The 17592-nt window shown below is 39.8% G+C and overlaps 1 protein-coding gene across 6 annotated transcripts in view; it reads left to right on the forward strand.

The window, feature by feature from the left end:
- The window catches only part of sema4ba (sema domain, immunoglobulin domain (Ig), transmembrane domain (TM) and short cytoplasmic domain, (semaphorin) 4Ba), an 82101-nt gene that overhangs the window by 49781 nt on the left and 14728 nt on the right, over positions 1–17592 (forward strand). For all 6 annotated transcript variants that reach the window (XM_026175978.1, XM_026175980.1, XM_026175977.1 and 3 more), the window contains one exon: positions 8727–9135. In XM_026175978.1, the coding sequence (XP_026031763.1) occupies positions 9018–9135 (118 nt within the window). In that variant the 5' untranslated portion in view covers positions 8727–9017. The remainder of the gene's footprint in view (positions 1–8726; positions 9136–17592) is intronic.

Below are 17592 nucleotides of genomic sequence, written 5' to 3' on the forward strand. Positions count from 1 at the left end.
TAGTAAAAAAAAAAGAAAAGAGTGGAAAGTGGAAAGGTGCATACAAGTACCACTCCATTTAACTTTACTTGTGTTTCACATGCTTATCTTTGAAAAAAACCAAGTTAGTGGATGTAAACAAGGAGAAGCACGGTACAGAACCTGAGGTGAATGGCTGTTATCTCACTGCATTGTGGTCGATATTTCACTCCAGCAAACGCAGACAGGATTTTATTGCAAACAAGTGGAGACATTTCGAATGGCACTGAGTGTTTCAACAGGCCTGACCTACTTTCAGCAGCCTGGGCTGAAACGGTTTCTCACCTGTGTCTGGCAGCAGGCAGGAAGCCTCATAAACTAAAGGCCCTCAATATCTTATCCAGTACTCTGAACAGTATATTACTCTGTGCTTTTATTTCTGCTATAAAATAGTCATCGAAGAATTTGTCACATTTGCTGGAGCGCATATGGTCACTCTCACGGATACAGGCTGTTACTCTCAGCCAACAGTTTGAGAGGGTGAGATGGTTAGGATGTTTCCTGACAGTGAGAACTTTAGCCTGCTTCCATCTGTAGAGTAAACTTCTTAAGCTGCAGATTAGCAACATAAATAAATATAATCATTACCAAACCTCTTACATTTTGTTTATAAGTGGATTTCACTGAAACTGCAAATTCATAAATAGTTCAAGATTGAAGCCGAGGCACTGTTTGCAGGTCACTCCATCCTCCTCTCAGTAGTTATAAAAGAATAAACATTTATTGTAGTATGAATAGTACTATAAACATTTGTGGTGTAAACAGCAGTGATTTTCTTTAGTGCCATTCCACCAAATGTCAGGACACGCAGTATTATATTTCCGAGTAAAGAGGAACATCTTTTTGTTTTGCAGATCTAACTGTTGAACATCGCCGTCAAAATAGTTTCAGCTTTTGAACACTGATTTTGAATATCTGGATAGTTTATCATACAAGCGATCAAGCGTAAAAGGGTCAAATTATTTACCAAAACCCCAATAAGAGAAAAATGCTTTTAATAACAGGTTGTTTGTTAGTTTTGGTCCCTGAAAGGTGCGTCATAATGAAATGGGAGATGTAGGGTGTTCCCTCTCACTGCAATCGGTGTGACAACAGTACAAGAGACTGTAGAAAAGAAATAGGCCATTTCTGCAAGATCAACAGTGCAGTCTCCTTCCTTAAAGTGGATCAGCTTACACTGGGGCTTTCAGAAGAGTGGCAAAAAGTGCAGAGAGAAAGTACAAGTTTCTATAAACATCATGGCAGTCACTATACGTGAATATTTTTAAGATGCAAGCGCTTTTTAAGCCCTGTTTACCTTTGTTTGGACATGTGAATTGGCCAACGTGCCAAGAAATAAAGGAGAAGCAAATAAGAGAAGCAACTCGCCCTCACAAGTCTGAACGTTGAACTTTGCTGATGAGATTAGCGACTCTGAAGTGATTCATTCCTCCTTACTAGTGTTAATATAAAGATTGGAGTTCGATGAGGTGACCAGCAGGAGAAGGTGGTGTCTTTGTCCTTTCATTTGCTTCTCTTTGTCCTCGGCATTTACGGTATTAAAGCACTTTTCGGCCCGTCGCAGAGCCCCTGCTGCTCTTCTTTCACCCACTTCGACGTTGATAGTAATAGCAGGTCTGGCGACAGACCTAGCTCCGCTACTTTACATTTCATCAGCAAGCTGCTTCTGCTGGCTTCACATCTGTTATGGAAATTTGTGCAGAGGGGAAATGGAATGAAATGGAAAATCATTTCATATATTTTCACTTCTGAGACAGGGTTGGTTTCAGCACTTGTATAGGTTTCAAAGACAGAGGTGATGAAATATGCTCATCCACTTTCACAGCCATATATTACATTAATCTATCAATACATTCTTAGTTCCTGATAGCTTTAAATTTGGGATGCTTTAGGAATTCAGCACTTGTGATAAATTCCACAATTCTGACCCTGTGTCACAAGCCCCAGAGGAGAAGCAAGCTTGATGAATTTAACTCCCCTGAACCTTAAGTTCAAAATGTCCCCTATCTCTGTCCAATAGTTTAATAAGATTTTAATTAGGCAATTAAAAGTCTTTGGAATAGCATATGGTCATAATTACTGCTGTATAGTTCACTTAGGGACGATTGAGCCATTAATTATTCTTAGCTGGGTCTAGGGATTGAACTTAAAAATAGGTCGGGCAGGAAAGAGGGTATTTTCTTCAAACACCATATTCATCTAATCAGCATGCCAGACTTTTGAATGACAAAATATGTTAACTCAGTAGCTGCACTGTGTTGCACCAGCTATTGTGAATCCAAGACTGTATTTGTTTATTAACTTCATTGCAATTTCTTGACAGCTAGAGCTCTAGTTGGCTTTAAGCTTGTTATTTAAATTGCACCACTGAAATTTAAGAAGTCGCTAAGACTTTGTAATGGAAACATTTGTAGCATTACCCAGTTGAAATTGATCAATTAAAGAGGGAGTCACTGTAAAACATTGATTGGAGTATAGGCTAGTATATGCTATAGGCTGTTATAATTTTTTAGTGCAAATGAACATATTTCTCAGCTATACCATTTTATACATGATTTATTATATTTTAGGTCATATCCTATGGTACCTGGTGTGGTCTTCTGCTGCTGTAGCTCATCTGCTTAAAGATTCAATACACAGTGCATTCACAGATGCTCTTCTGCATACCTTGGTTGTAACAAGTGGTTATTTCAGTTACTGTTGCCTGCTTATCAGCTTGAAGAAGTCTTTTAATTCTTATCTGACCTCTGATATCAACAAGGCATTTTCATCCAGAGAACTGCCGTTATTGGTTATTTTCTGTTTTTCAGACAATTCTCTGTAAACTATGAAGACAGTTGTGTGGGACAATGACAGTCTCGACCATGTCTACATGCCTAAATGTACCGAGTTGATGCCATGTTATTGGCTGATTAGATATTTGCCATAATGAGCAGTTGAACTTGTGGCTGTTACTTTACAATTTTACAATTATGTAATAATTAACATAATAGATAGCATAATAACTAAACAACATTTAGTTGTTTTAATGAGAGCTGAGTGAGCATGTTCTCAAACTCTTCTGACTGTGATTAGTCATGATGCACTGGCCTTGGGAAAGAAGCACTGTCATATCTTACTCATAGCCAGGTATCGTTACAGCTGGCCAAGTTGTTGAACATTAACATGAGAGGGCGGTAGGACTAGGGCGGAAGTATGTCAACGCTGCACAGCCACACAACTCACCCAGCAACTCAGCCACTGTCCATATGTGCAGGAGTGCTCCTCCATTAAAGCCACTCCTGAGAGATGATATCCTCCCATCCCACATCTGCTCCGTCACACATCAGAGAGCCCTTCAGTGACGTGGAGGTGTTTCAGGGCCTGAGGGGAAACACTCACAAGTTGGCTGTAACTTGTGGTAGCATGTGACCTACGTTATCTGACGGGCGTGATGTAGGTGGCCAGTATGTCGTGCGTGTGTGTGTATGTGTACAGGTGGCTTCGTCAGATGACAGGAAGGCAAAAGGTCATATTTTTCAGGCAACACTTTTCCAGTCAGCAGACTACGTGTGGAATCCAGGAAGTCTTCACCCCTCCTACTCTACTCAAATAGCAAAAGCTAATGGTGGTACCACCTGTTTCAGCAGCATACGCGATGCAGCTATTTATAATACAGTCTTAAAAGTAGCATTGTCATTGGGCCAGCTTTTTCATTCAGTGATACATAGTGATATTTTTACTTTATACGAGGAGCTGTATAACAGTAAATGACCGCCAAACACTGCTAGGAATTTCCCTGTTAGGTTAAATATAAAACTGGGTTCCTCTTTTATAAGATACATTACTATAAAGTTTTTGGACAGTGTAAGAAAGGTATTATCAATTTTTTTATGACCGAGTTTTACATTGTAAAATGAAGCACCACAGCTTGAGTTTATTCTGTAGCTCTAATCTGACTGTTGCTTATTTCTGGAAGTTTTATTGGCACCCTGTTCCTGGCAGTATGTCCTAATGCTTGATTTATCTCCCTTCCTCTAATTATTTTAATATTGTGTACTGTCAGAAAGGTCTCTGTTACTGTTAGAGTTGAGGAATTAATGAACTGACTATGTTCAGAATGCTGCATATAGACCTGACTCGGCTTATCTTGAATGGGCAAAATGGACCCGCCCTCCTGTCGGTCCACTACCTAGAGGAGGGGGGTGTAGGGTTCCAGTGGTATGTGCACTGGGCTGGAAGCCTTGGTGGCCAGATTGCCAGAACTCATACCTGGAGCATTTATACATTTATTAATTATTAATAGCTAATTAAGTTTACTAAATTAATAATTATATTCATGAAGTATTTACAAACTATTACAATATATCCTAATATAAAGATATTGTTTAACACTGATCAAAGCTGAAAATGTATAAAATAGACTAAAAACTGAGCATATCCTTGATCAAATAAAGTTCAGACATAATTCGTAGATCTGTTGATCCCAGCCCACTCTGTGTCTGCCCACATCATCTGATGGCTCAGCTGATACCCTAACACACATTCAGTTGGAAAGGTTAATATTGGACATACAGTTGCTGCATTCCTGCAAGCTGCTTTGCAACCCATCTGAACACCCAAACATTTTCCATGTTGTCTGATCTAATCAGTTTCATATCTGTTGACAGCGATGCCTTCTTTGTTCTGTATGGGGAGTACGCGCCGGTCTCGCTGCCTCAAGCTTTTCACATCTGCACATGGAAAGGGAGAGAAGTCCCAGTACGGAGTGATGCTGCCAAAAATAACTTACTCCAGATGAAAATGACAGTTTTCGTTTTACTGTAGTGGTCCTGACAGAACATTTATTTTATATCTCCGTTTAGTTGTTTGTTTTGGTTGCAGATATTAAAAGTACACCATGTTAGTCTCTATGAAATGTAATGAAAATGTAAAGCAGCATCACTTTTTACTCCATTGACATGAGGCATGCAAACATAAATCCCATCTGTGTTTTTTAAGAGAAAGGCTAATATAAAGATATAAATACAAATAGCTTTCTTTTAATTTGTTTGAAAAACCAGACAGAATCACCCCACCCACTAATAAAATTATAGTATCTTTAATTGTTGATGTTTTACAATCTCTGGTAAAGAAATGATGAAATTATTCTATCAGGGTGATGTGTTGCTGAAGGGAATAGAGAAATATACTCTAAAAGGATTTAGGAAGAGATCATTGACAGAGAGATGGGAGAGTATCATCCATAGCCAGAGCACACTATCACGTCTGTGTAGAGAGTGAAAGGGATGATTCAGTTTATGCATCATGCAGGAGAGAGCAGTGAAGTGCAGAGTTGCATATAGATTTCTGTGCTGTCAGAGGGGCCCTTGTTCTCCTGCTCACGCTGAGTCGAACTCTCTCTTCATACCTCAGTCGGATTCATGCAGACCGCTTTTTCTGACTGTCACACAAAACCGGGATTATTGTTAATTCTGCCACTCGGTGGTCAAGTAGTGTCTCATTTTTGGTTGTTTCCACACAAAAGATGCTAATGATGCTTATGGCTACTCTTTTTGTCAGTTACATGTCATAGTCCACTGACATCATGTAGGTTGCTGACAGGGAGGGATTGTCTAAAAATGTCAGACTGTGGCCGAGCCCGGACTTTTAAAAGCAGAAGCTTTTCAGAACCTTGTCTGTTTTTGTCATCAGGATCATTAAAAATCACAGTCATACTGCTGTAGGTCCAAATTCTTTGCTGTCCAGACACTTGATTATTTTTCCTTTCATAGCTTTTGCGTATCTGACCCAGTGAAAGGGGAGATAATTTTGACCTGATTTTTTTAAACTATAAAAATGTTTTAATCAAATCCTAATTTAACTCTTTCCCCTATAGGTACAACCTTCTCTGTACCCTTAATGAAGATTTTTGACATCTCAATATCTACATCAATAAAGATGTGGTATAGATTGTATAGGCAGAGAGCTCCCTCACTAACCCAGTCTTTTTTGTGGAAGCACACCTGAAATAGTTAATTCTAAGAGGTGTCCTGTGGGCAAAAGATTAAAACAGAGTCAAATAAGTTAAAACTAGAAATGTGGGTAGCACTTTTTAATATGGTCTCCAACTGAGGGCATAATTCCCCAGCAATTAAAGGGAATTCAATGTACTTGAAATTACAATGCGATTATATACAAATACTTAAAGATAGATACACTAGAATAAAGGGACAACAAGTCAGAATTTTTATAGGAAACAAAAAAATAATCATATTGAAATTAATTTTAAGTACTGCGTAATTTGTGGGTAATTTAGTGGAAAAACAATATTCGTCCATTTCACATCTAAGTACTCTGTACTTTTCGGGATGTGGGCTGTACTATGGAGCTGCTTAACCTTGCCTCACGTCTGGGTATTTTACAGGAAATAAGACACACATTATACTATAAGTAATTTTAAGTACAGCGTAAAAAACAAAACAAAAAAAAGAAACACGACTGTAATAGTTTTTTTGTTATTCATTATTTCTATCATGCTCTTCAACATAATCAATATTAAATAATGATGTAAAAAAATAAAGATGCAAAAAGGAAGGTACAGTCACTCCATAATATTGCCTGTCCATAAAAAGTACAGGGTATTTACAATTCAGTTTAACTGCATTTAGTCATGGGCCTTATTATAAAGTGTTACCAAAATATGTGTTTTGACGCACCGCAAGCCCTTCAGGCTGAATTGACAGGACATGTCTGCATGGGTTTTTTTCTTGTTTTTTCAGTCTTGTGTGTGACATTGCTGCTGTAGAAATAACCATCTTTGTGTCTTGTCTTTTGGCCTTGTTGTTCTTGCAGATGTCATCTGCCTACATCAGATTTGGACATGTCTGGTTTTGTAATAAGCATCTGACTGCTTATTGACTAAGAGTCAAGATCCCCTTGATAAAAGCCGGAATAGCTTCGCTCCGTACTTCGTGAAATTGATTCTAATACCTCACATGAAACTGAATCTCCTGTTGGTAGCATTTAATGAGGAGCTCCCCGTGGCCACTGTAATGGAGCATTTGCAGTTGTAACTAGAGTAACCATATTGAGTTTCCCTTTAAGTCTGTCTCACTACATTCAGTTCATCAGAGTCTGTGATTTGCCCCCTCAACTCCATTACTGGTCGTGTTGTGGTTTGGACTGACGGTTTCTTAAAAAAATAGCTGGAGAGCTTGTTCATAAAGGTGTTAGTGGAAATGAAAAAATATCTAAAAGTTCAGATTCCCTGATGCGCAGGCTATGCCTGTAAGACTCCTATTGCCTTCATATTAAATAATTTTTGTGAATAATTTTTTTAAATATTTCTTCACGTCATTATGCAGGCCGCAAGTAGGAGTGACATGGGCCGCGAGATTGAGACACAGGCATTAGAGCCTCTCAATGCGTATTTTTTGGGTTTCCACCGGCGTGGAAACCAAAAATAGCGAGGGCATAGCCTTATGAAACAGGAAAATACCGTTGTGTAATCCATTCATTTCAACAAAGTAACTGTATTCTGAATACCACCTTTTTAAACTGTAACTGTAACGGAATACAGTTACTGATATTTTGTATTTCAAGTACGTAACGGCGGTACATGTATTCCGTTACTCCCAACACTGCTGACGCGTATATCATATTCATTTAAGGAGAAGTGAGCACTGTGCCTATGCAGTTATTCCACAAGTTGTCTTTAGGCTTTAGTTGCTTTTATCCCAGTGAATGCTATGGAAATCCAACTCTTTTATATTGAGACAAGTTCTGATCTGTACGTGCAACTTCCTACTACTCTGCAGCGCAATTAAAGTTCATCTGGTGAAAACGATGGGACAGAAGCTCCTGTAGCTCTTGTAATATGAGCTGTGTCTTGGGTGTCACACCTTTTTTCAAGAAAGCAGAGATTACCAAGAAATCTCTGTTTTCTTTCAGTCCAACGCACAGCAGAACAGGTATATGCAGCTCAGATATAGCGATTAAGCTTTCTGAGAGTGTTGGTGTTAGCGCCTTACTAACAGCCTCACACATGAACACCCTGAACTATCAAAATGATCATTTGCTTCCTATGAACAGAAACTGAAAGATAATCATGCAGTCTTTCGTTTTGACCCTTGGCACTTATACACTTTGTTATGAATGCGATGTCATTGTTGCATAATCATGCTTTGTGTTGTGTGGAGATAAAGACAGCTGTGTGCCAAAAAAAACCTCTTAATGCCGAGAAAAGATGTTCAGCATTTAGTTCAGGTGAATCAGTCATTCATAAATGAATTCAAAGTAATTTATGAATGACTGATGAGCTGACAATAGGACAGATGTAAAAAGCATAACGATAAGACAATAAGGCTGGAGAGAGAGACTATCAAGCATGAAGATATTAGAGTGATAAAATAAAATATAAAATTGAATTCATATGTACAATCTGTAGGCAAGGGACAAGAATTTGGTACATGAAACCTTCTGGTTTCTGTTTAACCAATCACATTTGGGCAGGCTTTGAACTTTTCATACACCCTGCTGAACCGTTCATGTGGACATCAGCAGATGGCATTACAATTGGTGGACAGGCTAATATATTACAATAGCTCAGTGAACCTGTTGCAAAGTAACGTATAACATTTAACAGATAATTTGAGTGATTTAAGATCACTTTTTCTGTCACTTGGCTTATTATTTCATTTAGCGTGCTAATGCACACTAATTTGAATGCGCTTTCTTTATCCTGATAGGTTTCAGCTGTGACCCTGTGCTGCCGCATATGCATGGAGGCTGATCAATGGAGGCTGTTGCTCTGAGGTCACAAATCATCATTTCAAACCAGCGTCATCGTCTGTAGCCCAGAAGACTGCCCTGAATTCACACCGGTGCAGGCGCATTCTGTTCAAGGAGCCTGGAGCTGCAAGACTAAAGAGAGAGAGAGAGGAGAAGAAAATAAACAAGTGTTATAAAAGACGCTCTACATGAATTCACCAAAAACCTGAAGGGAAATACTGCAAGTTGGCTGGCAGACCTTAGGAGGCATGCGGACAATGAGTATGGCTTGGCTGCATCTCTCTGCCTTCATTGTCCTTCTGCTTGGTTGTTTTCATACGGCTGTCACGGAAAATGACGTAACTCCACGCCTCACCTTTTCTTACAGTAAGTTTCACAACTTCTTCACAACACAAAAACAGCCACTTTACAAATTACTTTTTTTTTTTTTTTTTTTAAGTAGGCGTGCTTGGTCCCAAGCTGCACTGCTATCCCATATATGCACATCACACACAGCAAGCCTGCAGACACACCAGGCTCTCCTCCTCTCTCGGTGAGCCGAGGAAATGTGAGGTTTGGAGATGCCTGAGGCTCCAGCTGGAGCGTCGTCGGATCCTTTTGTGCGAACCGCAGCACGTGGCCAACTGTCAATAAACAGTCATCAGGACTGGCATTGTTGCATTCTCTTCTCTAGGTGCTGCTCACAGCTGTCTAGAGGTAAAAGTTTACATAAGTCCACCTGGGAACTTAAATCATGAACACTCAACAGAAACATCTGTTTTCTGCTGAGCTGTTTAGTTCTACATTTGCCACTCTCACTTTCTGCTTACAGATCTGGTCGTCCAGTTCCCGGTGGGTTCCCTATTTATTAACCATGTCCACTGAAAAAAGAAAAAAAATCAATGCACTTCTTATGTGTCCATTGTAAGAGCTAAAAGGATTTCGAGGGGTGAAATGGTGTTTGTCTCCATCATGTAAATCCATGCTGTGAATGGCTGCTCTATCAGGGTGGCTCTGTCGAGTACCTGCAGGTCAGACAGTAATTACAAATGAACTGGCCCATTGTGTTTTGACTTACTAAGGACAAGTGGACACAATCTCATGAGCGCTGAGAGTTATTGCTCTTATATAATCAGTTTTTTTTCTGTTTGCTTGCAAAATAACTTTGAGCTTAGGAACCTTTCACATTTCACTCTTAAACTATGGTGGAGATATAGTTATATTCGCCCTCATGTTTTGTTTTTCCGATGTTCTGTTTTCTCTCCATTGATAGGTTGAGCCACCGGCACCAAGAACTGCTTGTATCCAATTATTCAAATGATATACTGGTACATTTAAGATGACATGTTGACTTTGCACATTAATTGTGCTCTATTATCTCCACAGAGAATGAAACAAAATGATGGATTGTGGGATCGGTAGAGGCTTTCAGTGATTGATCTGCAGTTAGTGACTCATGTTCAGGCGTCATTAGAGTTACTTCAGGGAGGATTATGTTGATAGATGCTGCTTAGTAATCTATTACAGACACGGGTAGAATTTCCAGTTTGGAGCGAATTTTAAGCCGACCGAGCTTTTACATAGATGCCTGTCTGAGCTTGTGCCTTCCCCTTCATGTTGGACCTCTATACAAACAGATAATCTCTCTCACCTCCCAGCCTCAGCGAAGCCCATAGCTTATCCCTTGTGGAGCATTTCACAACAACACACACCATCCATCACTCACTGAAAAGACACTTCACACTTGGGCCTGTTCTTAAGGAAAGATTTGCTTGGAGGGCGTGCTGCTGGTGTTAAACAACAACTTTTAAAGCATGCGTGACGTGACTGTCCAGGAGATAAGCAGGGAGGGTTTTCTGTCCTGCTTCGATTTTTATTATTGGGGCTTACCAGGCTTCTAGTCGGTCATTAGCTTCTTTTATAGCAGCATTTATGTTGCTGTAACTTTAACCTTATTTATAACTTCATGAAGGGTCATGTAGATAATAATTTAACAACAGAAATAATAATTATGTCCCTGTAAAACTTAACAAGCAGTAATTTTACTCTTTGTTGACGCGGTTAAGAGGCCATACTTTTGTAAAATGTACTAGCTGATTTGAAAAGCAACTCTGACATAGAATTTGTGGAGTCACTGGTATTGTTAGTGTTGAAAAGACCAGTTTTATTTTGTGGCTTAAAGCAAAGAACAAGTATTTTTCTTTTTCTTTTCTTTTCTTCAGCAGATAAAGGTTAAGAGGGCCTGGTGACAAAAGTTGTCCTGCTGTGGTAGTGTCTGTTCTGCTACACTGACATTTTCCAGCCTCCCGCAGAAGGGCTTTGTCACATTGTATTTACAGTATCAAAGCAGAATGCAGTGCTGCAGGCCTCAGGGACCTGAACTTTATACAGCAGAAGCTGCCTGAACTCATCATGGTTTCTGGTCCTCCCTGTCTTTTCTGGATGCCAGTTAGCTTGATGGCTTGCGTGCTTAAATGTAGCACTGTAGGCGGGCCAGAGTCCTGCCTGGCTGATATTCATCTAGTACCATATTTGTAGACGGGCTTTATCTCTTACTCTCTCGGTCTCCCTATCACTTTCTATTTGTCTCTCTTTCTGTCTCGCTCTCTCTTTCTGTCCCCTGGTCCCTGCCTATGCCTTAATGAAGAGGGTAATCTGCCATGAATAATGAATGGGGATTTGTATGTGTTATGGTGTGAACACTTGTCTGGTTCTCATTATGCGCCTATCAGGACGGATCATGGGTTCGGGGAATAGAGCCCGCATCTGCTTTTCTCTCTGCTTTTTTGTTCCAGGCTTTAATGCGCACCATGTTGAATGGCTTAGTGTGCTGAGCACTATTTAAAAGACACACCTATAAGCCTTTTAGTTGCCCGTCTTTTCTTGTTGAACCGTTCAGCCCTCTTCCCACCGTGTGACAGTCGTGCTTTAATTTTGTTTAAGGGGTATGCCCACAGCCACACTAGGGAATAAAGCATTTTTAATTATTTAAAAGCTGTCGTGTCTGGGCCAGTTGAATCAGCCACTCTCGAGTAATTCAAAAGGACAGTGGTGTCAAGTGAGATAACGACTTCTCGATACTATGTTGATGCCACATAGCTGAACATTGGTTTCGTGATGGTATCAGCGCTCAAGCAAATGTGATTACATTGCCTAATAGAGACGTGTAAAGTTGTACTTTATATTAAGACTATGTAAGTAAATGGTAAAATTAGGAAGGAAAATGTAGTAAAAATGCATTTGTCAAATTTTTAAATGGCATTTCAAAATCTAACTAATGCGACAGCTTAGTCTTGGTCTCTAGCTTTTAGTAGGGCCTTACCTTCAGTGTAAAAGTGTTGTTGTGAATTTGCACTAATTGGTGAATTGGTGTATTTGCACTAATTTCCTTATCCACAGTTAATGACGAGAATAGCTTCAGTTCAGCTCTTAAAACAAAATGACCCTAACAACAAGTAAAGAGTGCAACTCTTAACTTTTGTGCAGCTGCTTCACGTCATTCAGTTTCAGGGTGTTGTGGGGACATAGTGACTTTTCAGTTTCTCTGCTCCTTCTGCAATAGCACAGCGTGGAGTCTGGCTGTTCAGGTCTGAATCTGCTGTATTGCTAAAAACAAGTCAAGACCTCATGTACAGTCTCTTTTTTTCTTGGTGCTTCAGCACTGTTCATAGTAGGGGTCAGGGTGAGTTCCCGGTAAAACCAGCAGCTGGTTTACATTATAGTGGTTAATCCAGGGTCAGCTTTTGTAGCTCCCTGACCTGCAGACTGTCTTATCAAGAGAAAAAAAGGATCCTACAGAGCTGAGCTGTGTGAGGTTTTTTTTTCTTTACAAATGACTGATTTAAAGTATTTAAATGGTAACAGATTGAAGCCCCAGCGTGCTGTATTTTCCCTCTATAAATTACACCACCAAAGCCTGTTATGGCTCATCCCTGTTGCACATATTTTATCTCTACACTTTCCTCAGAATTTACAATATGCCTTTCCAGACTTTGCTTCCTAATGTTGTCTTCAAATTTACCACCTTTCTCTGCATGTGGATGGTGCTGTGGAGACAATATCCTGCTAACGAGATGCAGCCCCACAATTTACCAATACAAACAGCGTGCTCGCAGCTTGCCTAATGAACCTCCCGGTGGATTGACCCTCTTGGCCTGTTGTCTTAATGCATTCCAGATGCTTTAGTCTCAGTCCTTCAGCTTCCCGGGTCTGCTCTCCCACACAATTACCAATTCAGCAGCAGCTCTTAGTAGCTAGTTACAATTACTTGGGATAATGTAGTTAGAGCTCCAGTGTGGGCTGTTTTTATGTCACCAGACTATGCGACAGTAGTAGGAGCTCTGACCCAGCAGGACTCTTCTAATTCTTCTAAAAGCAAATGGCTTTACAAGAGTTCATCTGTTCTACCCTGAGCAAAGTCCTTGAACAAGTACAGTAGACAGATAAAGACAAAGGAAAGACATTCGTTCCGGAGAAGTTCCTTTCCTGCTTCTTCTAAATGTAATTTCCTGCCTCTTATTTTTTTTTTACAAGATTATCCAAATGTTGAGGCATCCTAGCTCATCTGGCAATCCTCACTCTTTAAGAAATGAATTACATTAAATAAACTGAATCAGTGTTTTTACTTTACTTTTACTCACTGGACCGATATGTAGGGATGGATAGGCACTCAGTTCTGTAAAAAAGTAAAAAGCTAACTCCCATTTTACCATAGAGGGGTCTCATCCCCCTCACTTTTTAGTTAGAGGCTGATCATGGTTGCCAGATTTAAAGTAAATCGGGTTTTTTCTACATAACACTGATTTGGCTCTGCTTCTGTGTGCATAGGTGTAGTGATGTTTTCCTCAACTGTTGTCATTCGTGCATCCTCTTCTGCCTATTCAACCCTGTTTAAATGTGCTCTCTTAGGACTATTACTGGCAAGTATTCTTCTTCTTCTCCCTCAGAGATGGGAATGTAGGTCATGTTTGTGGTCAGAAGACTGGAAATGGGGCATATGATGTCCTTTAGAGAGGATCTGTCATGAGTCTATTGCTTGCTCTTGAAGGCGATAAAGAGACAAACAGGGGTGTATTTTCTGGGTCATCTTCTAGTGAACCCTGACATTGTACAATTCCAAGCAGATTATCAGTAAAGTCAGGTGTTTTGATAGGGACATTATCTTGTGGGGTTTTTTTAAGACACCTTTTTTTGCTGTTCAACATATCCAGTTGATGCAGAAGTGGGGATGTTTTTTCTTTTTTTTTCTAGAGTTCTGTGGAAAGAAAACAGGAACAGGTGGTTTAAATGAAGTATGCAATCGTCTGATCTCCTGAACATACAGCTGTAAGAGCTGATAAAACAGTTCCCTTATAAGAGGGCGCTGGTTGAATCAGCCTGTTATCATTGCCCTACAAAACAAAGGGACTTAGATCTCTGGCATTAGAGGACACATTTCTCTACAGTTGCTCTCTTAAAAGGATGTTCTGCATTTTTAATGATCGTTTTTTGGGACCAATCAAAAAAAAAGAAAAGATGCAAAAATGCAGAATGACTTCCTGAAACAGAAGTTGCTATTAATTTTGTCTCTAAATAGATTAGCAAGTTAGTCTGTGCAAGTATTTCAGTCCATTTAGCCCTTTGTCATTTGCACAAATTACTCTTAATTACATAATAATAGCAATAATCTAATATTGCTTACAGATGGCAGAGAGGGTGCTCTTCATGTACTTGTAGAAAAGGTCACAGATGAAGGGATTTAACCATGCTCAAAGCTGCTATTTCAAACCAGAGATTAAGAGGTCAGGCACTGACTTGGTGAAGTTTAAAGCCCTCTATAAGACATCTGCCCGCTGGCTCCATTTTTCGTGGTGCGTTCAGTTGCAGCTCGACAGCACGACATTGTGTACTCATTCTGATCAGTCCATAATCAGCCTACAAAAAATACAGCGGTTGGTTAGTTTTTTCTTTTGCTTCTTCGTCTTTCCTTTGATTTTTTTTTGATTTTTATTTTTTGAAAATTAGCTTCCTGCCTTAAATATCAGTTTACCCAGGAAACTAAGCAAACAAACAAACACAAAATGAATCGCCTATCCCTGATGGTATGTATCCATCCATATAATTTTGGATTTACCCTTTGAGCTTTCCGCCAAATATCAAATACCATGACATTTAGGTGTGTGTATAATTTTGTTTATGAAACTACAATTAGAAAAACTAGGCAATAATTTGTCTCTCCAGAAACAATGCCTCAGATTCTGGGGCTAATCCACAGGCCTCAGTTTTCCTGGGGAGTTTTTTCTCCAGTGAGAGTGCTGAAAGATCACAGAGTTGGCCATTGTTCCCCAAATGTTGGCTCATGTTTCATTGTTTTTTCTAAGATAACTTACTGGATGACATGTTAGAACCTCAGCAGACAAAAAACATATTTGCTCATCTAGATTCCCGTAAGTGGAAAGATCAGTGTTGAAAGAAAAAAATAACATAAAGGTGTAAGACCGTAAAAAAAGTACAAGTGTGTCTTCATGTAGATCATCCAAGTATTTATAATGAATGAATGCGAGATGCAAGTAACTTGCATGCTGTAAGGTTTCTATAACCAACCAAAAAAAAGGGGGGGAAAAGGCCTAAACCACTTTGATACAAATGCGCCCTAAAAATAAGCCCATCTGTTGGAGTCATGCACTTCAAAGTAGTCAACACCTACTTTTAGGGACTTCCATGAAAAAGGTAAGATGGACAAGGATGAAATGCTGCAGGATGATACTGTTGTTGCTGTTCTAGTAGTGGCACAGTGGCCACTTCTGACTTGTTTCTCTGTCACGGATACAAAACCTTCTTCCTTTGAACTCGTCTGTCTGTTTCCTGGTGTACACCACAACATTTCTGGGGCTGCATTGTCATGAAATGACCCGTCGCAAATCAACCTCAGACAGTCAAATAACAATAGAGCGGATTCTTTAAGAAACTGTGGCATATGTGGAGCGGAGGGAAAGACAAGTTCATGCAGGATGCATGCAGCTTTTGATGCTGATTTGGTATTTATATGAGCCATTTCTCGTCTAGCGTTTTTTGTTTTTTTGTTTTGTTTTTTACAGTGCAATCCACATTCACCCATTTACACACACATTCAATAACCTATTACACTCTCACACACAATATCTAGCCCTAAGACGTGCTGGTTGAAGGAGCCAGGGATCAAAACGCTGGCCCTCTCTCCTTTGCCACAGCTGCTGGGGGTAAGAGTCTGTACACTGTCCGACCTGTGGGTTAGTCTATTCAGGTTTTGTGCTCTAGGCGCTATAATATCATAAAAAAAAACTTTTTATGATATTATAATTCTTTTTACTTGCAGAACATTGTGGAAAAAATGTACAGCAGTTTAAAAGAATCCATTTAACAAGCTGGAACCACCACTGAATGTTGAACAAATAATTGATTAATTCCGCCGTGAATCAATTAAAACGAGACTTATTGTTACATTGAGTGAATCAAATGATAATTTATGGCTAAGAGCCTGTTATCAACTGATCATTTCAGCAATAAAACTTAACTGCAAGTCATTAATAATCTGTTTTACTGGACAAATTAACTATAGCTCAGGCGGTAGACGGGATCAGCTACTAATTGGAAGGTTGGCGGTTCGATCCCTGGCTGCTCCAGTCTTAGTAATACTAAGATATCAACCTCAAGTGAGCGAATGTTTGTGAATGCTAGATGGAAATCACTTAACTATAGGGGGGAGAAAAGAGCTTGTATGAATGTGTGTGCACTCCACTTTTATTGATATGATCCAAGTAGGCATGAACCTTGCTTGGACCGCTTCCCTTTCCAAGAAAACACTACCTACTCTATATAAGGTACTTCAGAGCAGCCTGCAAAAACTGGGCAGGGTTTGACACTGAGTAGTAAAACGAACGAACAGCATTTTTGGAAAAGCAAACTGCACTCTGGCGCTCTCTCAAACATCACTATCCTCGACATGCAATTCCTCGTGTAGACGGATACAAAAAAAACTGTGATGCATCATCTGTGCCTGTTCCTTCCATTGTTCTCTTGTCTCGCGGATGCATTGTTGTTTTTGAAGCTGTCACAAAATTATCACATCACCTCATGAGTCTGGTTTGCTGCACCTTGTGCTGAACTCCTGCAGCAGAAAAGTGGGCACCACATTAACATTAGCATTCATATGGAGTTGTGTTTCCAACCGTCCTGGGACTTTATGATTAAGATTCACTCCCCTTTTACTCCGTTTTGGACTCCAATGTGAGCAAAATGTTAGCTATTTTTCCCCAGTATTGCAGTGAAATTGAAGATGTTTAAAAAAAAAAAAAAAAACAACCAGCTTGCTGCAAATTAAACATTAATTTTAAGACTGTCCAGCCGCTTCTGTAAGCCTGAATGCACCACGTGGTCAAAAAAATGATAAAATGTACCATTTAGCCATTACCGACTCCTCAGAGAAATAAAGCATTGTCAAACAGTTGGTCGCCAATAAATGATCTTTGTTTTCCAAAAGGTATGAAGCAAAAGCTTTGTATAGCTGCAAAACCCTCCTGGATCTCTTTAATGATATTCAATTGGGAGCCTTATTGTTTCTTTTTGTCATCTGTGGTTGCTAAGTATGACAGCGGTGATTTGACTCCAGAGAGTAATTGTGTAGATATTCTCCTCTGTGAAAATCCCTCAAAGCTTTTGTTTTGGTTGAGGCTTTGGCCTTTGTCTTTCCCGCTCTGTAAATCACAGCTGAATTTGCCCACGGCTCTGTGGGGAGGAAAAAAAATGGGGGGAACAGTACCGGCATGGAGCAGCAGTCCATTTATCCTTTAATGATAGTGGGAAGGAGAGAGAATGGCCCCCGTGGGT

The sequence above is a fragment of the Astatotilapia calliptera genome, chromosome 7, assembly GCF_900246225.1.
Source record: "Astatotilapia calliptera chromosome 7, fAstCal1.2, whole genome shotgun sequence".
Classification (NCBI taxonomy): Eukaryota; Metazoa; Chordata; class Actinopteri; order Cichliformes; family Cichlidae; genus Astatotilapia; species Astatotilapia calliptera.